A 23,718-nucleotide genomic window follows, 5' to 3' on the forward strand; every position below is an offset into this window, starting at 1 on the left:
GCAATATTTTCACACAGAGCATGGTGTGTATATAAAATGTGCTGCCAGAGGAAGTGGTGAAGGCTGGTACAATTCCAACATTTGAAAGGCATCTGGATGGGTTTATGAATAGGAAGGGTTCAGAGGGATGTGGGCCAAATGCTGGCAAATGGGACTAGATTAATTTAGGATATCTGGTTGGCGTGGACGAGTTGGACTGAAGGGTCCTTTTCCATGCTGTATACCTCTGACTGTAAGTCCTTGTCAGTAGTTGAAGCCTCGGCGCTGATCCTTATAGCACTTGACTGGTTACGATTAGCCAAGCTGAGAATGACCCGTTCATCCTGTATCAGGGGAGCTTTGCTTTCCATTTACTTTGAGCTCATAAGAGTGCTGGAACCCTTGCTGTGTATTTTAACCCCTTGTTGTCCCTATCCCAGGAGTGTTTAATGGGGACATTATCAAAGGAACCTTACTTTGAATTCAAGACAGTTGTGGCAGTACTTGGTTTTTAGAATCTGGAGCCAATTTTGCTGATTGTCAACCAGAGTGTTTTTCCTTCAATCTCCTATCTGTGAATGCCTGTCCCAAAATCATGTGCTCTTAATGTGTGGAGTTACCTTTTTTAGATGACAACTTGTTGAATTCCTTTTGGAAATTCTAATTCAGTACATCTTCTGATTACACTTTGATCCACCCTGTTCATTGCATCCCAAAAAGACTTGATTACCTTTGAATGTAGGTGTTAGGATCAGGAGTATGAACATAAGATCAAGGAAAAGTGTAGCCTGCTCTGCCATTCAGTAAGATCATGTTTTATTGTGGGGATTTGAAATCTCTGCCATTTCCATTCATTAAATTTGATTTCTAAGAGATGAATGCTTATTGCAACTCCCTTCTTTTCATATAATACTTGAAGTTTTATCTGTCTGCATCATGTTTTGATCTGTTTCTGAAATCAACATTGCCATTTTAAATTTTCAATTAATTTTAATGGAAACGCTTTTCTTCAACCGTTTATCCACCCATATTTAAATTGGGCATGCAACATTGCCAGTTACTCCCTTGTTGCTGGCTATTTTCGGCAAAAACCAGTGAGCAGTTCACCTTTTTTTTTAAGGTTCATTTACCTACTTTAGCCCATCACCTCTAATACTGAAGAAATTATGAATATAGCGATTAATAAATGTATGAAGAGTTAACATTTTACTGCTGCAGCTAGATATATCAAAAGTTCCTGAGCCACTTTCATTCTGTGGTTCCTGACTTCAGTAATTTTGTTTGAAATTTGACAACAATTGGTAAGTAAAGCTGCTTTTCAATTGCCTGCATTTACTTACTTGGAAAAAATTAAGTTTCATGAATGGTTTTAATAGTGAGCATAAGAAAAGGAAAGTGAGGTAATTAACTTGTCATTTATAGAACTATAAACAATTTCTTGATGTAAGCACCCTAATAAGTACCATGGACAAAATGTATGTCCAGTGTACGTTCAAGCTCCTGCCAAATTGAAATCAAACGAGTGTGGTTTTTTTTATATAAAATACTCTGTTTTAGGGGAAAACTTTGTATTAACTGTGTATATTGTATGATAACTTTGCCTAAATTGCAACAGTGCATACACTTCAAAAGATGTTTAATTTGTTGCAAATTGCTTTGGGGTGACCTGAGGACAGACATATATTTTATATGTACAATATAGGACTTTTTCTGTTTTTTTTTCTGTCTGACAATTTCAAACAGTGATCAGCAAGTGCATTAAAGCTGTTGGAACACAGCCGCAGTTGTGGAAACAACTGGTGCATGCCAGAGAGTCTTGTAATGTAGTTTAACTTGCTTGTGCCCCTAGGAGTACCAAGTTACATCTCTGTGCTTGGCTGGGGACTCTTCCCATTTCAATTTGAATGTGTCTACTGTGGATACTTTAATGATTTCATACCCACTTTCCACTTTCTCAGCTCTCCACTGTTACTTCTAAGTTATGCTACTTGGATCCAGTAAACTAGTTTTGACTTCTAAATATCAGCACGCAGTACATGGACGCTGCCTTTTGAACTGATTTTCTGTGACCTTAAACTGTTCTGACTGATCTAACAAACAACTTGTGAAAAGCACCCACCCCATATACAGCTATAACTGTAATTTCAAGTATAATAGAGGAAGGTGTTATCCTATAATGGAAGGATTCTTGCTTGGATCCTGATAAGCAATAATACCTCATAGTGGTATAATCAAGCTATTTCTCTGAGAATGAGGAAACCCCGTTGTTCGGGTCAAACTGGGTACAGCAAGTATTTTTGAGGCCAAAAGGCTAGTGCAAATTAATTACACAAAGCTTTTAAATGTTTAGATCAGATATTCATGGTCTGAGAGTTAAAGAAAGCTTGCATTCTTGATTGTCGTTTCTCCTGATTGGGGATCTATGAAGTCTCATTGTGCAGAGACTTATTCTTGAACAAGTGAGCCAGAATACTTAGCTTTCTTAATTTGCTGATCAAGTAATTGGTTCTGACAAATGATAGAATTATTGATCTGAGTTCAACTCATCGTTGTATAAGCATACAGTAGCTTTTCATCATGAAGTTAACAGGAGAAAAGATGTTGTGACAAAACCAGAATTTACAACTGTAGTGGCTCATGTTTGCCTCTGACACGATTCCTGATGTTTGTGTAAAATTCCTTTACCATATTCCTCTAAGATTTGAGTTGGAGTGTGGATTTTATCACGTAAATTTTGAAGCTGATTTTGGATTTGATTGTAGTTTCTTTGAATTGAGAAAAAAAATCAGACTCCAAATTAACAAATTATCCTTTAAATATGCTGATGGAATAAGGGCTTTTGGAGGAGGGAGAAAAGAGGACTAACAGAGCATAGTTTGTCTAATGAGTAATCATAATATTTTTCATTATTGTTGTGCTTTGAGATCAATGATGTGATTTAATATTATTGTCACTTACCAAAATACACAGCAAAAAGTATTGCTCTGCATGCTGTCAAGGCAAATCATACCTTTTCATAAGTACACCAGGGTGATAGAACAGAATGCAGAATATAGTGTTAGGGCGACAGAGAAAGACCAACTTAGTATCAGAGATCCATTCAGAAGTCTGATTATATCAGGGAAGAAGCTGTTCTTGAATCTGTTGGTATATGTGTTTTCAAACCTTTGTGTCTTTTATGCCTGACGGAAGAGGGTGGGAGCTCATATAAATGGGTTGGGAGGGTCCTTTGATTACGTTGGCTGCTTTCCCAAGGCAACAAGAAGTACAGACGAAGTCAGTCGATGGAAGGCTGGTTTGCGTGATGGACTGGGCTGCATTCACGACTCTAATTTCTTGCGGTCTTGGCCAGAGCAGCTGCCATACCAAGCTGTGATGCATCCGGATAGGATGCTTTCTACGGTGCGTCTCTAAAAATTGGTAAGAGCCATGGTGGACATGCTGAATTTCCTTAACCTTCTGAGGAAGTATAGGCCAGGATAGATATTTACTCCTGGAAACTTGAAGCTCTCAACCATCTCCTCCACAGCAGAGTTGAAACAGGTAGGGGCGTATCCTCCAATCTGCTTCCTGAAGTCGATGACCAGCTCCTTCGTTTTGCTGACATTGAGGGAGAGATTGTCGAATTTACACTCTGCCGCTAAGCTGTCTTTTTCCTGTAATCTGTCTCATCATTAAGATCTGACCCACTATGATGATGTCATCAGCAAACTTTTTTAAATGGAGTTAGAGCAGAATTTGATCTCCGTCGTGAGCCTACTGGAGCAGATGTTATGGTAGTGGCATTTAGCATATTTAGGTTAGCTGCTGAGTTCTTGATTATGGGCCAGTCCATTGACTGGTAGATCCACTTGCGACATGAGCTGCTGATCTGGTTCTTTCCTTTCTCAGGGTTGGTGTGTGCTTTTGCATCAATTCATCAGGAAGACAGCGTAACCAGTGCCTTACTGTTGCTCCTATTTTCTATGATTCTATGTCGAAACCGAAGTCAGCCATTTGGTCTATTGTCTGCTCTGCTATTATTGCCATACTGATTAAAAGTCTGTCTATCTCAACTAATAATTGTGGCTACAACACTGACCCCTTTGGCACTTTGTCGTTTCAGGCTGCCATCCTGAAAATACCTCCTCTTTATCCTAACTCCCTATCCTCTATTTTTTAGCCAATTCCCCCTCCATGCTTAATATAATACCCCAACACCATGGCCTCTTGTTTTATTAAGTAGCCTTATGTGGTACTAAATGGAACACCTTTTTGGAAATCCAAATACATCAACTGGTTCCCCATATTTATTCTGCTTGATACCACCTCAAAGAATTCTAATTGATTTGTCAGTATGATTTCCATGGTAAAATTTGATTGATTTAAATACTGATTGGATGACTATCGCTACACTAAGCAATCTAGTGTACTATTTCAAAATGGCCTGCAGTGAAGCCAAGAGTAACTTGCTCAAACTTTTTTTTAGAATCTATTTCTATAGAATGTGCAATCCAGTGAGAAGCTGGACACTACTAATCTAATAGGATGTGCCTGAATATCCAGTGTGTTCACGTCTGGGAAAGATTGTTTCCGTTTTGTCCATATATTTTTGTTCTTACTGACAAAATTCACTTTTCAGTGATGCTATACGATGAAATATTCCATTTTCTCATGCAAAAGAATCTTGTCCAAGTTGGGTGTACCCACTCATCCAGAAAACACAGCTTCCTCTACACTGCTTCAATAACGATTTTCAACCTCTATTTTCTTGCTGTATTTGAATGGCATGTTCACTTTTACATTTTGTAATGTTTTTCACTTGTACGTGATTAAAATGTCTTCATACAATGCATCTTTTCAATTTATACAATCCATCATCTGACCAATCTCTCTGGCTTGGTATGTATTCCCATTTTCTTTTAGTTTCACTTAAGTAGCACTATGGAAATTTTTGATTTTCATTGCAAAAGCAATGCAAGTTGTTAAGCTACCATAGAAGCTCATAAGCACACTGGCAATTTGTGTATTGGCAAATTGCCGATGAGTACCTTGCTGTATTGAAGCAAAATCATGACATGTAAGAATAATTAAAGTTCATTTAGTTTCCGTAGTTCTTGGGTGATGTTACCAACATTAGCAATTATGCCTTACACTGTTGAAATGTCAACATTAGTGAAGATTAATGTGATAAATACTACTGCCGTTGCCTCTACAAACCTAAGTACTTAAAGCTGTGGTTTGTTGGAGATTAGCCGTCAAATGGCTTTTGTTAGGCTTAAACTTGAATTTCCGAGAACTTGAACTCAAGATTGCCCCAGGTGCAAGGTAAATTTTCTTTTTGAAGAGCTGGTTGCAGAGATGAGAGTAAGTGGTTAAAGTTGGTCCTGGCTTGTAATGCTTAAATTTGAGGACAAACAAATAGTCAAAAGTCATATCTGTGGAGATGTGGCAAACATAGGTCAATGGTCATTTGGCTGATGGTTTTAGTTCTCCACGATAAGTGGAAATTCATGTCTGCTGTGATTTGTTACATTGCTTCTGAGTTCCAGGTAGTAGTAGTAATAGATGTTGCCCATGAGTCTGTGGTTTGTGCTCTTGGCCTGATGGCTTTTGGCAGTTCTGTTAATGAATTACTATCTGGTTACATAAAGAAGCTGAGTCATAACAGAAGTAACCACAGGAAAAGTTGTTACTAAAATGGGTTAAACTGCGCCTCTAGAATTTATTCCATTGAAATTTATCCCTGTGCTAAATGATAATTCCACATTACTAATCTGCTTGTTACGCATTTGAACAATTTTAGTTATTCATCAATTGTTCATTTTGTGGATTTGCTTTTTAAGTTATTTGGTAAAGGTTGTCACTTTAAATGCATGCTAATTTTGCCTCCTGAGTCTAAAAGTTCTTGATTCAAGTTTTATTCCAGGTTTGCATACGCAAACTACAAGAGTAGGTCGGAGGCTAGGAATACTGCATTGAGTAACTCCCTCCTGCCTCCTCTAGCTTGTCCTCCATCTGTAAGGCATAAGTTAAGAGTATGACTGAATAATCTCTCTTTACCTGGATGAGTACCATTCTAACAACGCCCAAGCAGCTCAACACTATCCAGGACAAAGCAGTGCACTTGATACCACATCCACACTCCCTTCGCCATTGATGTTCAGCAGCATTATATACGAGGTGCACTGCAGCAATTCACCAAGGCTATTTCCAACAGCACTTTCCAAACTCAAAGACAAAGACAGCATATACAGGGAACACCATCTGCAAGATCCCCTCCATGCCACTCACCATTCTGATTTGCTGTTCCTTCAGTGTTGATGGGTCAAAATCCTCAAGCACCCTCCCCAGTGGACTACTGAGAGATACAATAGATAACACCGTATGGAGCTGGAAGAACACAGCAGGCCAGGCAGTATCAGAGGAGCAGGAGAGTTGACGTTTCGGGTCGGGACCCTTTTTCAGGAAGCCCATTCCTGGCCTGCTGTGTTCTTCCAGCTCCATACTGTGTTTCAAGAAGCCCTCCTGGATGCTTCTTACAAACTTGCCCCATCTGAGTTCCAAGCACTAAGTGAGTCCCAGTCAATCTATGGGAAGTTAGAATCACCCACGACAACAACCCCGTTATTTTTACATCTTGTCAAAATCTGCCTTCCTATCTTATCTTCTATCTCCCACTGGTTGTTGGGAGGCCTATAGTAAACCCCAAATATTGTGATTGCACCCTTCCCATTCCTGAGCTGTACCCATGTTGCCTCGCTGTACGAGCCATCCGAGGTGTTCTTCTGCAGTGCAGTTGTGATAAACTCCTTAACAAGTAGTGCAACTCTCCCACCCCTTTTACACCCCCCTCTATACAGCCTGAAACTTCTGTATCCTGGAACGTTAAGCTGCCAATCCTGTCCCTCCCTTAACCAAGTCTCTGTGATAGCTACAACATCATAGTTCCAAGTACGAATCCAAGCTGTAAATTCATCTGCCTTGCCTATTACACTTCTTGCATTGAAACAGATGCACTTCAGTCCACCAGACCAGCTTTGTTTCACAACCACACGCTGCCTGCTCTTCCTCCGAGTTTTACTGGCCCTATTCTCTAGTTTCCTTTCAGTCAATTCACCTTTGTTTTGGTTCCCAGCCCCCTGCCAAGCTAGTTTAAATCCTCCCGAGTGACACCAGCAAATCTCCCAGCCAGAATATTTGTGCCCCTCCATTTTAGATGCAACCTATCCTTCTTGTCAGGTCCCACCTGCCCCGGAAGAGATCCCAATGGTCCAGATATCCAAGATCCTCCCTTCTACGCCATCTGTTTAGCCATGCATTGAGCTGTACTGTCCTCCTATTTCTAACCTCACTGGCACATGGCACAAAGAGTAATCCCGAGATTACAACCTTGGAGGTCCTGCTCTTTAACTTTCTACCTAACCCCCTGCTGCAGGACCTCGTCACTCATCCTACCTATGTTGTTTGTGGAATGAATATCCAAAGGTTGGCATCTTTTAAATATGCATATCTGCTTTATTGGTAATTCACTTTGCTTTCAAGCAGCAAAATTACTGGACTAAATTGCCAACTGGAACACCAATACCTGCAAATACCCCTCCAAGATGCACTACCCTTCACAATGTACCTAGTTACATCCTTGAAAGTCAGTTAAAGTCCCACTTGTCTGGAATAGTGCAGCTACAACAACACTCAGTTTCAGTATGTTGTAGGATGCAACTGTCTGCCTGATTAACTCCATTACTGGCACACAGTGGCAGTGATGTGTACTATCTTCAAATGTAATACAGCAACTCGATTTGTCAAGATATCATCAACAGCACCTTCCAAACTCTCAACTGCTGGCTAGAATGAGGAGAGCATCCAGTGTAAGGCAAAACCACCACGTACAAGTTCCCATCCAAGTTGCACACCATCCTGGCTTAGACATACATTAACATTTCTTGACTGTTGCTGGACCACAATGGAACTCTACCCCAAATAGTGCTACTTGCCTCCAACACAGACTGCGCTGGTTAAAGAAGGTAATGATCTGACACACTTTTGCGAGGAGTACTCAGAATAAATCTCTAAAATCAAACTTTGTAAACTTTAAGACAAATTTCTGTATCATTGACCATGTTCCTAACTCAGCTCATCTATTGTGAAAACCTGCATTCATCTCTTTGTTACCTCTTGCCATGACTATTCACATGCAGTCCTACCTTCCTACTTTCTGCTGTCAGTAAACTTGAGGTCATCCATTTATCTGCTACCCACACCTTAAGTCACTAAATCCTTTTGTCATGCCTTGGTTCCTGGTTCAGAATCATCTTGATTTGTAAAATTCTCATCCTTGTTTTCAAATCCCAACTTGTTCTTGCATTTATTTTTTTATTCATGGGAAGTGGGCATTGCTGGCTGGCTGGCTGGCTGGTATGTATTGTCCATCCCTAGTTGCCCTTGAGAAGGTGGTGGTGAGCTACCTTCCTGAACTCTGCAGTCCACATGCTGTAGGTATCTGTGGGTGTCACTGACTGAGCCAGCATTTATTACCAAACTCTAATTGCCCTTGAGAAGGTGATGGTAAGTCACCTTCTTGAACCACTGCAGTCTCTGGGATGCAAGTGGACGCATGATGCTGTTAGGGAGGGAATTCCAAGATTTTTGACCCAGCGACAGTGAACGAACAGTGATATATTTCCACGTCAGGATGGTGAGTGGTTTGGAGGGGAACTTGCAAGTGGTGGTGTTCCCATGTACCTACTGCCTTTGTCTTCCGAGATGGAAGTGGTTATGGATTTGGAAGACGCTGTATGAAGATCTTTGGCAAATTTCTGCAGTCCATTTTGTAGATAGTATCTATCTTGGATCTCGTCCAACCCTGCAACACTCAAATGCATGTGCTTCTCTAATTCTGACCTTTGGTCTTCATAATTATAATTCCTTAAATTTACCTAGGTGTTGCCTTTAGCCCTGGATTTAATCTCCCTCTACCTTTCTGTGCCTCTACCTAATTTTCGTCCTTTAAGAAACCTAAACTGACTTGACCTGACTCTGTGATGCTTTATCTTTATAATGCAGTTGTAAACCAGCGTGGGACATATCTTTAGTTTAAAGATGCTCTTTAAATACAAGTTCTCCTTTTGAAGATAATTGGATTTCTATCTAAAAGGTCCGGTTGCTTCCACAACAATATGCTGGGCAATGGGAAATTGAAATAGTCTGTGATGGGGACGTGCTGCTGTTGTCCAACATTCTGGACCAGACTAAACACCCTTAAAACATATGAAGGAGAGAGTCTAGACCCGAACTTTGATCTTATTTAAAGGCAAGTGTTAGGCACTGAATACCAGATGTGTTTTGATTGATCAGACTTCTCTGCTTTAAGCCAAACATGTTATTCGTACATCACAGTTAAAATACAAACAAAAAGAATTGGCATAGCTTTAACTCTGTCGAAATACTGAACAAATATTATTTAACTGCTACTCATCAACAGTTATAATGTGGCAGCATCCCATGAACACACCGTTAGCAAAGGCAAATTCAACAAAACAGATTTCCCTCACTTGCTATCTCCTCCAGTCCAGGAGAAGGATCACTGACAGAATGAATTTAGCAGCAAAGAGAGAACTTGAGCTTTTTGCAACAGCAGCAAGAAAACTGTATCGAGCAGCTTCAACTCCAAAAACTCCCAACTTCAACAACTGAAAGCAAAATCTGATACCCTGGGTCTCTGTGAGCCTGGGTCCACTCACTTATGCTTCTTTTGTCAAATTTTAAAACACCCAAAGCTGTTTACTCTGCTTTCCATGGAGCAGATACCTTATCGCCAGGTTTAGAGCATCCCTCTTCAAGACAACCAGCAGTGAACAAATCCCCCTTTAAAGGCATGTATCATCACACCAGCCAGACTTAGATTTGGAAGGCTGAAACTCTGGGCTGAGATTCTCCTATGTTGGGATCGGATCAATCGGCAAGCTGATGTGTTAACAGGAAGAGTTGTGATAGATGAATGATGTGTGTTGTGGTCGGTTAGAAGAGGGTGGACATGTGGAGAGAATGAAGAAAGAAAGTTTTCCAAGCATGGAAAGCTTTTGAAAAGAATCCTCAAATCTCAGCTCTGCAAATGGTTTAATGTAGAGCCAGATTGTAGTGTTATTATTTTTGGGTAATTTTGTGTGGTTCAAATTCTGTTTTGAAATATTAGTATCATCTGTAGATTACTTACGAGTGCTGTAATAATTGAACAGGACCTTGGAGCCCAGCAATGTTCTGATTGGAATTGTATAATTTACTGAAACTACAGGACCATCTCAGTGAAACATCTTTGTGGAAAATCTATTGAGAAAAATTGATCTTAATTAATCCAGAGCCATACTTGTTCGAATGTAGTTAGACAATTGCAGCACTTGCTTGCCACAACTGTATGCTTTTCCATGATCATCAGAAATCTAATATTACTGATAAAATCTAAGAATCATCTAAGACAGATGGTCAGCATTGCTTTTGAAAAGAAATGTGCTGTTGGTTTCGTTTGTGAATTATTAATGAAATTACTTGTAGAAATCTTGACAAACTTGCTTTGATTTTTGGTTGTGCAAATTTTGTCATTTATACTTTTGATTTTTGATTTTAATTCCAACTTTTTATAAATTGGAATTGTGTTTCTACATTTCAAAGTTTCTAAATGAAAAACTTATGCAGCGTAATTCTCTAGCCGATCCTTCTCCACTGAATTAATTACAGAAGCAAGGAGCAATGGTGATTTTTTAAAAAAAAACTTCCATTTCATCCTGTGAATTAGAAACTCTTGCAGTTGCCCCTTTTAAAAAATGTTTTGTCGCAAAATTTTGTTTGCATTGATGTTCTGCTTGCGTATACAGACAGTTTTAGCCTAGTGTGATGTTTCATATGTATGTGATGAAAGCCATCCCGAAATAATTCTCAAATAGTGACGTTGATTGTTGAGTAGCTGCAGTTCATGGGTGGCTAAAAATAACTTTCAAGTATCCAAATATTATTTATGTAGCATATGTACAATGAATAAACACAGAAGACTATCCTCAGCAAGGGAGTTGTTATTATTTGATTTGGAATTTTTTTCTTTCTATTCTGCTGATGTGGGAACCCTGCATAGTGGGATTCAAAATGAATTGTACCTGCAACGTTTTTCATATTTTCTTTCCAATTAAGATACCAATGTAACCTGCACTGTGGGTTAGCTGTGCTATTGCATCATTTGTTAATGCAGCAAAATGCAGGCATTTGAGTCTAAATCATTTTGTTGCATCACACTTGCACAAATCTTAACTAGGACTGTAGATTTGTTTCTGCAGTGTAGTTCAGTGAACTACAGCTGTGCTTCCAGCTGCCTGAGGTCGAACCCTGTCTGTAGTAATGGGTTTTTAACATACGTGGTCTCCTACTGTGTGTAACCCGGAGGAGTACTGAACACTTGTGAACTGCATGTTAGCCAAGTCAAGTTTAGCATGAGATTAACCTGGGATGTGATACATCTTTACAGTGTTCAACCATGCACTTTTCATTGTAGATCAACTCTACTCCCATATCCCAAAGTGTACATGGCTTCAAGTACTTTTCAGTTGGCAGCATTAATGCTCAGAAATATTATTTTAACAGCTTATCGCAGTTCTTATTGAGGTTTACTCAGTCATTGACACAGTAAGTGAAAATGCTTATAACATTATCAATTTGAGAATGAGTTGTAGTAAAAAAATATCTGTTGCTGATGACTGATAATAATGTGGCATGCTGTCACTGATACTTAAATTGAGATATCCAATTTCAGGTGGAGGGACAAACTGAAGTGCGTTCCCAAATAAATTTCAGAAGGTCCGATATGTATCTTTCCAATATTTTGGCAACATCCTCTAGGTTAAATGACCTGATTATCTGCAAAGGAAAATTTAAAGGTGTTCTCCATGTTTGCAAAACCCCGCATATTGCACAATATGCAACACAACATCAATAATCAATTGCATTTGAAAAATATTCCACACTTGTGGGGCCAGCATTGCTTATTGTGTGCTTGAGGCAATTATTAAAGGTTGGCTATCTTGTCAAGTATTGGAATCTATCCTTTTTAATTGAGAAACTGAATGGGAATGAAGTTGGGGATAACCACACGCTCAGTGCAAAATCCAATCCTTTTATTTTCTAAGCTAAATAGAAAAGCTTTTACTTAGAGTATCCCTGGGCTCATAATTTTTTTTTGTAAGTGATCTTTTTAAGTCAAGACATTTTACAATGGTAATTGGAGCTAATGGTATTTACAGACCTTGGAGATATTTCCAGATTTCCCTGCTGGCAGATTGGATGTTGCTTGATATAGAACTGTATAAAAATTTAAAACATGGTTATTCATTGCTAATACTTTTATTCTTTTTATGAAGTATTAATATCTTAAAAATCTTGGGTTTTCAACACATTCATGTTGCCCTCCAACTAACTCTTTCGTGAAAAATGACAGTAAAAGTGCCAAAGAAGCTCAGTTACTTAGCCTTTGTGTGAGGATTGTTAGACACAAGAATCTGATCCTTGAATTAAACACCTGGCATCGGATAGTTCAGGTGCAACCATAGGACTAGATGATGAAGCCATGCAGTATTAGGTCTTGAAGGTTCATAGATCTTGCTTTTTGTTTTCTAATTTGTTTACCTCAATCACCACCCGCTCAGCTTTTAACTTCCCAGTGCAACCCTCTGGTATGATTTGTTATTAGCCACATGTTCCCAGTTTGGATAATTTTTAAAGTACCGATACACAATCTGTATTGCAAATATCTAAACTTGAGTCTAGGTCAGCCAGCAGTCGTGAAGAAACTGCAAGTTCTCCTTCAATAGATCCTAAGGAGTATGTCCATCTTCTATACTTTATCTAAGTGAGTAACATACCACAGTATCATTTGAATATCCTATGGGCCTGTCTGTGGCTTTGCTTTTACCAGAATATTTTCTTCAAGAGATTGGTGTGGTGCCACTTTTTTTTTTGTCCCTCAAATATTTAAGTATATTCTTTCTCTATACTTAGATTTGATTTTTTTCGTTGTATGCTGCCCATTGTGCTGGTACAGTTATGACTGGGTGCTTCTGTTTGCAATGAAATGACCTACTTGAGTATTGACATTAATCTTTTGTGTAGACGTATGATGTTTTGCCTGCTCATCCAACAAAATTCATTGGCAAATACATTGCTTTTGGGGCAGAATCCTGTGATGTATGGCCTTTGTCTTTTGGGATCTAAATGGTGTCACTGGAAAGCAGAAGTTTTTTTTTGATCTAGCAAGTACTGGAAATATTGACGAGAAGAAATTTAGGATTAGCCTTTATAAGTGCTTGTGATTGAATTACTTTGGTGCTCACAAGGCTGAAATGGATGAAGAAATGAGCAATAGTCTGTGGATCCATAAAGCAGTAATTATTGCAATCGTCAGGAAAAGACTACATTAGAATAACATGAAAAAAATTTGAAAAATTGAGGGCACCATTTATTTACAATTTGTCTTATGTTTTTCTACTATTATCCAAGTGTTTCATTTCATTACAGAAGTTATAGTTGCCAGTTCAATGTAAGCTTGTGCTGAAGTCAAGTAGTGCAGAGTTTTAAGTGGAAGTGGTCATTCAAGACACTCAGTGCTTTTGTCAGTGCACTGAGTGGCGTGTTAGGCGAGAGCTGTGTTTGAATTCTGAGATCTGGATTTACGTCTTCGTCAACAGGATGATCTCTCCTCTACTCACTTGTATCCCTTATGAGATGAGTCAGAAAGCATCAGAAATATCCCTTGGGGCAAATGCAATTGTGTCTAATTTGGTATTTACTAATGTGTGCTTTCATTTTGGGGCTTGAAGGAAGGAGGAACCATGGGCACCGTCGAGATGTGTGGTTGGAACATAACTGAGTGATTTCACTTCATTGTAAATTAGAAATACTTGGTTTTGGTATTTTGTCAAAATAGAAAAATGGTTGATTTCCTGGTGCTTGCACCCTCTTGGCAAGTGAATGGGTGAAGACATAGATTTATGCTCTTTTTAGCACGATGCTACGCCTCTCTCCAATTAAAGTGTAACTGGTTAACCAGAAACAATTAGGAGTCAATGACAAGGTTTCTTTGAGTGAAAGAATAACTTTACCATCTGCTAACTTGATAAGGAAGTTTATGCATGTCAGCATACATGCACGCAAGTATATGTTTAAAAGATAATGTCTAACTCCAAAAGAAGATGTAATCAAAATACGGTTTTGAGTCTTGAGTGTCCTTGAGGCATAAAGGTTTTAACCTGTGATCACATTGGTTTAATCGATGGCTTGGGTACTTAGGCAGTAGCAAATATTTGTGTTGTCTTGGTGTGCTGATATTAAGTTGTAATCAGTTCTGTTGCTGAGAGAGCTTCTTCAGTTAGTTCCAGTCACAAATCCATCTTGCCTGCTTTGACGAAAGTAGCTCCCTGAAATATACCTTGTTTGTGTAGTCTAATATCTGTTCCTTGTTTCTGAGTTTGATTGATTGTATGTGATGTCATTCATCTCTGATGTGAAAGTTATCAAACAGATGTAAATGAAACTGGGAAATGAAGGTTCTCTTCATGCCCGACTAGTTAAATGTCTTGGGACAAAAATGTTAATTTTGGTTCAGACTATTTTCTTCCATGTTGATTTAATGAAACTTGGCTAAACTGTGTGGGTCAGCTGATTATTGTGGTCATTTTAAGGCAGTAATTTGTTTACTTTTGACAGTCATCCCAGACAATAGAATTTGAAAACTGCGTCTTGTGAATTGAAGCACAAATGTTTAGGGAAAAATGGAAAATAACTTGATACTAATTAGTGGTACATAGCAATGTTTCATTCTATAAATTTTGAAAAAAGTTGTTCAGTGGTTAGTACTATCATTTTTCTAGCTTGTGTACAAAAAATATTTTCAGCAATTTGATAGTGAGATCTTACCTAATTCAGAACTTTTAAAGAAGGAAATTCTTGTTGGGGTGTGGATAATGTAATAACAAAACACTGAAGTGATAAACACGTTGTGAGACTTGTCTTCATCTCAGTAATAACGCATTTTCTTTTAATAGTCGTGGAAGAACGGGCAGGTACAACTTGGGGATCAGCTGATCAAGCAAGTCCATCATATGAATCATCAAGGGTAAGTCTGCCTTATGCCTCCATAATGAATAATTCCTGCACGAGGTTCTTTTAGATAAGATTTAGATTTTAATGCTGTTTTCATATATTAAAATCAAAATAGTCTTTGGGTTTTTGTCATTTTTCTACACTATCCAACTATTGTGATTCTTTGAAATTAAAATGAAACATTCTCTGTGTGCTTTTGCAGCCTATATATATCCAGTGGTTAATTTTCTTAGCAGTAGTTACTTGGGATGAATGTGAAAATGGAACTTTTACTCTCCTATTTTGCAAACCAACTGCAGCCATCACTAACTTTTCTCTTCCACTGCTAGCATTAATACTCAGGCACAATGTCAAAGTAGACAGCATGTGTACTGAACAGTGCAGGAATGGGGGATGGGTAGAAATCAACTTTGTTTGTCTGGACATCAAAAAAGCAAATAAATTTGCAACAGGGATAAATAAATTAGGCTCACCTCTGAAGGTTCTTGGCATTTTTTGCATATCTTTTGTTTTTTACTAAAATTGTATTGCTGAATAGGTGCAAGTAACAATAGTTGTGGGGGTGCCAGGGTTGGAGGGAGATGAAACAATAGATCAACCATGTAAACCTAATACCTACAAGTGCAGATCAAAGGCTGTACATTCTGCAGTGGATAACTTGTTTCTGACTCCTGACAACCCACCTGTGGTCTCCAAGGCTCAAGGTGAGGTCTGACTTGGTTAAAACCAACCCCCCAAAAAACTCGCACGTACCCACCATCACTTTGCAGGATGACGATGGCTTGATTGGCATCCTTATAACAGCATCCACCGTTGGTGTACCTACACACAGATGACATTCGTTAAGGATGATTGTCCACCACCAATGCTCAAGGACAGTTAGGACTGGGAAACAAATTCTTGCCTTTCTAGCAGATGCCACAGGTGAACTTCTAAAAGTTTAAGTTAAAGAATTTTGCTTCCAAAGATAGTCAGCATATGGAAGGGGCAATTTTATTGTGTTGCCTTGCCACTTTGGATATAAACGTTTAATTGTGTGCTTATCTTAAGCATGATCTTGTCAAAACATTATTTTGTAATGAAAATTATTAGAACTTCAAATAAATCAGTGTTGCCAGTGTGTCTCCCCATATCAAAATAAATTGTTCGTAAAACAAATCTACTTCACATAAGGATACCATTATGTTTAAGCACTGATTTGATTTCAGAAGTTTTTGTGGGTTTTTCTTCCCCCAAAGTAATAGCACATACTTATTTCCTACTTCTTCACACCGTTGCTACAAGTTGGCAATTCTGGCTGCATTCTGTTCATTTGAATTTTCTTGTTATTTAGTTTCCCTTGTGTTCACATCTGTCCTGTACAACACAGTTTCATGCAAGTTGCAACCTCAGCAATGTTTTCAAGTGAATTCTGCGGTGCAAAAATTATGTTCACCCATTTTAGTAAACTCACTTGTTGTGAAAACAGCACTGAATATCCGTTATTGTCATTCCCATTTTTTTGGCAGCAAATTAACCATGACCTGCATTACATTTTTAAAATCCATCCCTAAGCTTAGCAGGATTGTAATTTTGAACGGTAAAATGGAATCCCTAAATTTTTACCTGCAGTTGGCTTTGTATGAGTTTAAAAAAACTTCATAAAATGTTTTTTGTCAAGTTATCCAACATTAGTGTTTCACAAAGAGAATACTGTGAAACAGTCACTGACATAGGTTTAACACTAGATATGGTATACCCAGTGGTCATATTTTGACAACTAATAACGTAATCTGGGTAAATTACTCTAGCCATCTTTAAAAGTATTCTGTAAAGTCGATTGCAGTTAAAATCCTAAGTGGCATAAGTTGTCTTGGGGATAATTTTGTGATGAACTGTAATCTTGATAGTGATTCGAGTTTTGTAACTTATGCTGTGTAAAATTCTACATTCTGCTTAGAAATTAACATTACTTCAGTTTAACATGGAGTCAGACAGCACGGAAGCAGACCCTTCAGTCCAACCAGTCCCGACTGAACGTAATCCCAAACTAAATACTCCCACCTACCTGCTCCTATTCAATATCCTTCCAAACCTTTCCTGTTCATGTCCTTATTTAAGTGTCTTTTAAATGTTGTGATTGTGCCCACTTCCTTTGGAAGTTTATTCCACATGAGAACTGCCCTCTGTGTTTTTAAAAAAAAACTTGGCCGTCACGTCTTTATTGAATCTCTTTCCTCTCACCTTAAGTGCCCCCTCGTCTTGAACTCCCCTGTCTTAGAGAAAAGACACCTTCCATTAACCCTATCTGTACTCCTCATGATTTTGTGAATTTCTATAAGGTCAACACCTGACTACCTAATGCTCTAGTGAAGCAATCTTGGTATGGTCAGATACTAAGGAGTGGATGCTTGAGGCTACATTGTTGGATTTTTAATGCATAAAATCATAAAATCCCTGTAGTGTGGAAGCAGGCCAATCGGCTCCAAAGAGCATCCCCTACTCTATCCCTGTACCCCTCCATTCCCCACGGCTAAATCACCTAACCTGCACGTCCCTGTCCACTGTGGGAAATTTAGCATGGCCAATCCACCTAAGCTGCACATCTTTGGCTGTGTAGAGTTGGGGGTCATCTGAATTGAGAAGCTGGTGCTCACAAGTGGGCATGGAGTATCATGATGCATGATATTGGAAGTAAGCGCTAGGGTTTGGAAGAACCAAGAGTGTTGTCAGTTGAGGGTATAGAGAAGACTGGCTGTTGTTTCAGATCACTGAGAAACAGATACTGAAACTTAGTAGCAATGTCTGGTGGAAGCGGGTGAGAAAACATCCTGAGCTTTTGGAGACATCGGAGAGATTGTTTTGTGTGGTAGTGGTGGGAGAGAGTAGGCTGGGAATGTTGTTGTCATGTGGGCTCTGCAAACAGAGATATTGGGAAGGATTTAATGGACTGCTTCTGAAACACGAGAGTTTTTTTAAAAAAGGCTGTCAATTGATAAATGGCCATGGGTGTGCAGGCTGAAATAAAACAATAAATATGTTTAAAAATAAAAGTCTTTGTAAGCTGGAAGCAAATGGAACAAAGACCTAAACCAAAACCTCACTAGTTTTATTTTCCAAATTATGCTCTTTTTGGATGCGTGCATTAAGGTACACCATGTTTCACTGCAATGACAACATGTTTTCATACTTTGGTGTGAAATCCTGATGCATCTGAATCATGTTTATGCCTTTGGCTTGGGAAACAGCAGGCAAGTGGCAGGCATGCATCTGGTTTCTCAGGGCATCGGAGCTCCTTTGTTGAATAAGTTTCTGTATCTTAACTAGCCTCACAGATGAGGCAACTGATGTAGCAGAGTGTTGTTCCATAGTTCTCTGTGCTGGATTTTACATGCTAGCCTCCCACAGGAGAACAAAAAGAGCTTCGTTATCGGGTTAGCTGACCAACCCTGTTTCTTTGCCTCATGCGCAAGTCATGGCTATTCGAACTTGGTGGAAGTATTTGGCAATTGTGGCTTTCATCACCATCTTCCATGGCTGCTTCGTCATGAACTTGGCCTTTAAATCAGTCACGTTGCACATCTTATCAATGGGTTTGATAATCTGCAAGATCAGCTGCAGTTCGTATTGAATTTTGAGGTTCCTAATCACTACCTGATCCATTGGTGTGGTAGTGGGAATCAAGACATCAGCTTGCAAGGTCAAATATATAAGGATTTACCTGGTTGTCTGTATTGACGATCTTTCATTGATACATTTGTGCTTCAAATGCTGGTTGTGTTCATGTTGTACTGTCAGGGTATAATATATTGACATTGACAAAATGGAGTAGCTTCGACTCTCTTGTAACAAGAGGCATAATTTTTGGTGACGTGTTTTTGTAGAGCAGTGATATGTTCCTTTCTCTGCCTTCCAACCTTCAGGTTGTACCTTTTTAACATCAGAGGGGTCTAGCAAAAGACACTACAGTGGGTAGCTTTGCCAACCACTGAGCCACCGGCACTGCTGCCTCTCAGCGCCAGGGACCCAAGTTTGATTCCATCCCCGGGCGACTCTGTATGGAGTTTGCACGTTCTTCCCTGTGTCTGCGTGGGTTTCTTCCCACAGTCCAAAGATGTGCAGGTTAGGCGGATTGGCCAAGCTAAATTGTCCGTAGTGCTCTGATGTGTAGCTTAGGTGGGTTATAAGGGGATTGGTCTTGGTGGGATGCTCCAAGGGTCGGTGTGGACTTGTTGGGCCGAAGGGCCTGCTTCCACACTGTAGGGATTCGATGATTGAGTTTTTTTTCATGTTAAAAATGTCTTGTGAATATTTCCTCAGGATTTGGATGAGATCCATAATGTGCCATTGCGACTGCAGCCACTGCACTTTCCTAATTACTATGTGGCAGACAATGTGTCACGTCTTGAATTGGTTTCAATTCTGTAGCTGCGGGTGAACACTTTGGCCAAACCTCTTTGCATGGATAACTCCCTTTTTAAATTCAGGATATGATCAGAGATGGGAATGTTCCCTGCAAGGGCTATGTTGAACCATGTTAGTAGAGTTTTTGAATGTTTGTGTAGGCACGCGTTTTCTCATCCTGTTTTGCAGGAGAGAATGTCTGTTCATTGAACTATTCAAAGAACTTCGCCTCACGTTTCTGAATAGCTGACAAGCTTGATAGTGTAATCTCCAATTGCTTCGATGTCAGCTTTTCACTTGCTGTGTCAACTTTGTCTTCATTCCAATCGGCATCACATTGGAATCTTTTCACAGCTTTAGCCAAACTTTCACAGGATGATTTTGATAGTAAATGAAGGCTAGCCAAGGGCTTCAAGATCTTGTGTGGTCTTTCTCTGCTCTGATTGGTCAGCACGTCAGGTAGCCGTACACAAAATTGGCTAAACTGGAGTTAGAGAACTTGTTCAAAATTTTGACTCAGGCATCAATCTGTTGGATTTGCCAATTTGTCAGCATGACTGAGGAATGACTTTGACATTTGTGCTAGATCCAGAAATTAGTTTCTCAGTGCGTATCTGTACAAAGTGACCTGGTATTTATTCAACACAGTCTCTCTGACCTATGCATAGACCCACTGTTTTAGTTGAAGTGATTAGACTTGTACCCTTAAAGAAACGAGCATGTACACTGTATGTAGTAAAGTTTGTAGTATATTTGTGAATCTTAAAAACATTAAGTTGTTGGAGTGGAGAATTTCAGACAAATAAGGCTGAAGGCGTTTTTCCAAATCTGGAAGAAGACCGAGTTGGAGTTGTAATACAAGTCAGATGAACCTCACGAGGCTGTTAACACATTTTAGATGTGACTCATTATCCAAATGTAGATATTTTCTATTCAACCTATTCAGAGATGTTGTTATTGCAAAGATCTGGAGCAGGTGGGACTTGAACCTCGTCCTCCTGGTTTACAGATGGAACAATATGACTGCGTGTGCCACAAGAGCGCTGAAAACCATTGTATGATAAATCCATTTGTTCCACTTTAGATAATTTTGAAGCAACGCATCATGTCGGAAATTCAGAAACTGAGGGTAATGATTGTCAGTCTGTGGGAATTGTGCTAGTCGCAAAATTTTTATTATGATAATGAGTGTACTGGATTTGAATTTACTTAATCGTGCCATGCCTCCATTGGCATTTGGATTGCCTTTTATTAAAAGTTTGCTTCGGTTCACTCAGGATCCAGAGGTGAAAACGAAAATCATGTTTTCCCACACTTTAGAACTTAAGTTCCCAAAAGCAATATGTTATTATCCTTCATCCCACATACCGGAAAAATCCAATTAATGTGTATACTTTAAATGTATACATAATGTGTACATCCTGAGTGATCTAATGGACATGAAATTATGCTTATTTAACGATAGTGCCATATTACACTTCCAGTTTTCTGTTCAGACGTGTTAGTTGATACCATTCTTGATGAAAATGGAAAATGTTGTCCATTGGCCTGTGAAGTCGAGAGAATGCAAGTACTTCAGTGATGAAACCACTGACTTTAGTAGAAGGGAAAAATGGAGTTCTAGTTATCATACAGTTTGAGGGAAAACCTATATAGATGTTTTCCAAGAAGAGATTACCGGTTGAATACTTTGTAGGTAACTGTGCCCTAATGGATCATGTACATTCAACAATGAGTAACTGAAAGGAGGAAATGTTAGAAAGAAGAGAAATCTGCAAGTAAAATAAGTCCAAGCATGTTACCAATTATCTGATTGCTTAATTGTTGGAGATCCTAGAAGAGAGATGTCTTGCCATGAAAAATGGAAGAGTTGTTTCCTCGGGTTTGTTTGCAGTTTTTTGTGTGCCTCAGAGTTTGTGTCTGAAGAGAAAAGGAATTGGTTAATAATATATTAATTATTTTTGAAGATCCACAGGTGAAGGGCATTTTTAATTAAGCACCAAGAGCAGTCATAAATAGAGACTGTTGAGGGACTTTAGTGGCACATTCGTAGTATCCCCACCTCTGAGCCTAGAGGCCTGGGTTCAAGTCCCACCTGCTCCAGAGGTGTGTAATAACATCTCGAAACCGGTTGACTGAAGACTGTTCATCATTGAGGTAGTATGTTTGCAATGTTGCATTCTGTAAATAAATGTATTATTAAGAAAAGCACTGGCGTCCAGTTTCTTTCTTCATCTAGCTAGGATACAGATAGTTGCCCCAGATACTTTTTTTAAAATGTGTAAGTTGATTTTTATATTCGGTTTCCACTGTATTAATGTAAATTTAGATAGAGAAGAATGTGTACTAAGCCTTGCACACGTACACATGATTGCAGAATTCAGTCCTGAAATTTCAAGGAAATCTTGTAATAAAAATTTATTCAGTCACAAAATCATTGATTCTCATACATCGCATTACATGGTATATATTCTGTATCAAAACGAGCGTGTCCTCTCTTCTAGTGACTAATTCCGCAGGAGACCTACTAAGAACAAATGAAAATAAGCATATTGGTGCTTTCCAGATGTTATGTTGTTCTTTTAGAAAATTAAAATGCACTTTTTTGTCATCTTAATGCTTGGTATTTCTGAGCTGAAGCACAAAAATATTGAATGATCTGATTTTGTTTTTAACTTAGAGACTTTGCTGCTTAGTTTTAAGTTTATCAAAAACTACACTGTATCAACTAGCTATAATCCTTAAGTTCTAGCAACTAGTTTTCCAAGTCTTCTGTTCTCTTTGACAGCATTGCCCTGTTTTATATTTTGTTGAAGTAGAAATTTGGAAAGCATTGGTGGCGTTTTCACCATTGGTTAAATCTTAAATAGAACATTTAGGTATGACATTATCCAGAGTTTTAAGAAGAAAAGAACTGAATAGGAGAACTGATCTGAAAGTTTTGTTCCCCAATTTGACTCCCAAACTTGGGAGCCACTGCTGTTAATGGACATTGCCTTGTGTTAACACAATAATAACTGCATTACTTGCTATATCATGTTTGCTTGTCAGAAAACAGGATTTTGGGCCTGACAGATGCCTACAAATGATCATTTCCCTTTGATAATTGTTCCCTTTTGCATGCTTCTAATTCCATTCCAACTTCCTTCAGATTCTTCTGACAATGCAACATAATGTATCTTAATGGATATATAAAACTGAAATACGACAGAAGTTGGAAATCTGAAACCAAAAACCAAATGCTGTGGAGACTTCCCCCACCACTCCCTTCTTCGTTCAAGGAATCCATTCCGTTTTCCCAGTTTCTCTGTTGCATCTGTTCTGATGATGCCACCATCCCTTGGGGTGACTCTGACATGTCCTTCCTTATCTTCTGCTGTGGATTCACATCATAGTTGAAAGGGCCTTGAACAGTGTCTGATCCATCTCTTGTACTTCTGCTGTGACTCTGTCCCATCCCTCCCAGACAATGATTGGGTTCACTTTGTCCTTACTTTCCACCTGGCCGGTTTCCGTGTTCAAAGGATCATCTTTCACCACCTCTAACATGATAACATCACCAAACACATGGTCCTTCGTCTTTCACTGTCAGCATTTCACAAGGGCCTTTCCCATAGTTCTACCCAAGTAGACTCTTCTTCACTCACAACACGTCCTCAACAACATCCCCTCCCCCCCCCCCCCCACAAACACCATGCAACCATAGGTCAGGTAACATTTGCCCATTCACTACCTCCCTCCTCAATATCCAAGGTCCTAAACGCACCCACCAGGTGAAACAGTATTTTTATTTCTTTCAATCTAGTCACAATGCAATCTCCTTTTGCGTTTGGTCTCCTCAATGTAGACTTGGTTGTCTACTTTTTGGAACACCTCCATTTTGTTCATAGGAATGACCACGACCTTCCAGTTACTTGCTATTTCAATCAATCACTTCACTCCCATCCTAACAATTTGATCCATGGCGTATTACTATGTTCCACTGATGCCCAGAAGCTCCAGGTACAGCACTTCATTTTTTGCTTTAGCACTTTACAACTTCAAAGACTGCATTGCATTCCACAACTTCAGATTGGTTACGTTCTTATCTCTCATTTACTATTGTTATCACTGCCTTTTTCTTTTGCTTTTGACGCCATCATGATCTGTTCCACTTGCTCCTCCGCCACGCCCTCTGTTAACAGCATAGAAGTCACCATTATCCAGCTCCTTTCAGTTCCAAAGAGTTGTTGTGCTGGA

At 39.1% G+C, this 23,718-nt stretch overlaps 1 protein-coding gene across 3 annotated transcripts in view; it reads left to right on the forward strand.

Moving 5' to 3' along the window:
• The window catches only part of LOC109916998 (transcription factor 12-like), a 50,265-nt gene that overhangs the window by 15,558 nt on the left and 10,989 nt on the right, over positions 1-23,718 (forward strand). For all 3 annotated transcript variants that reach the window (XR_007265429.1, XM_048616050.1, XM_020516767.2), the window contains exon 4: positions 15,039-15,109. Coding sequence is in view for 2 of the 3 variants with exons in the window: in XM_048616050.1 (XP_048472007.1) it covers positions 15,039-15,109 (71 nt within the window). In the remaining variant the exon portion in view is untranslated. The remainder of the gene's footprint in view (positions 1-15,038; positions 15,110-23,718) is intronic.

Source organism: Rhincodon typus, chromosome 33 (genome assembly GCF_021869965.1).
Source record: "Rhincodon typus isolate 14 chromosome 33, sRhiTyp1.1, whole genome shotgun sequence".
Classification (NCBI taxonomy): Eukaryota; Metazoa; Chordata; class Chondrichthyes; order Orectolobiformes; family Rhincodontidae; genus Rhincodon; species Rhincodon typus.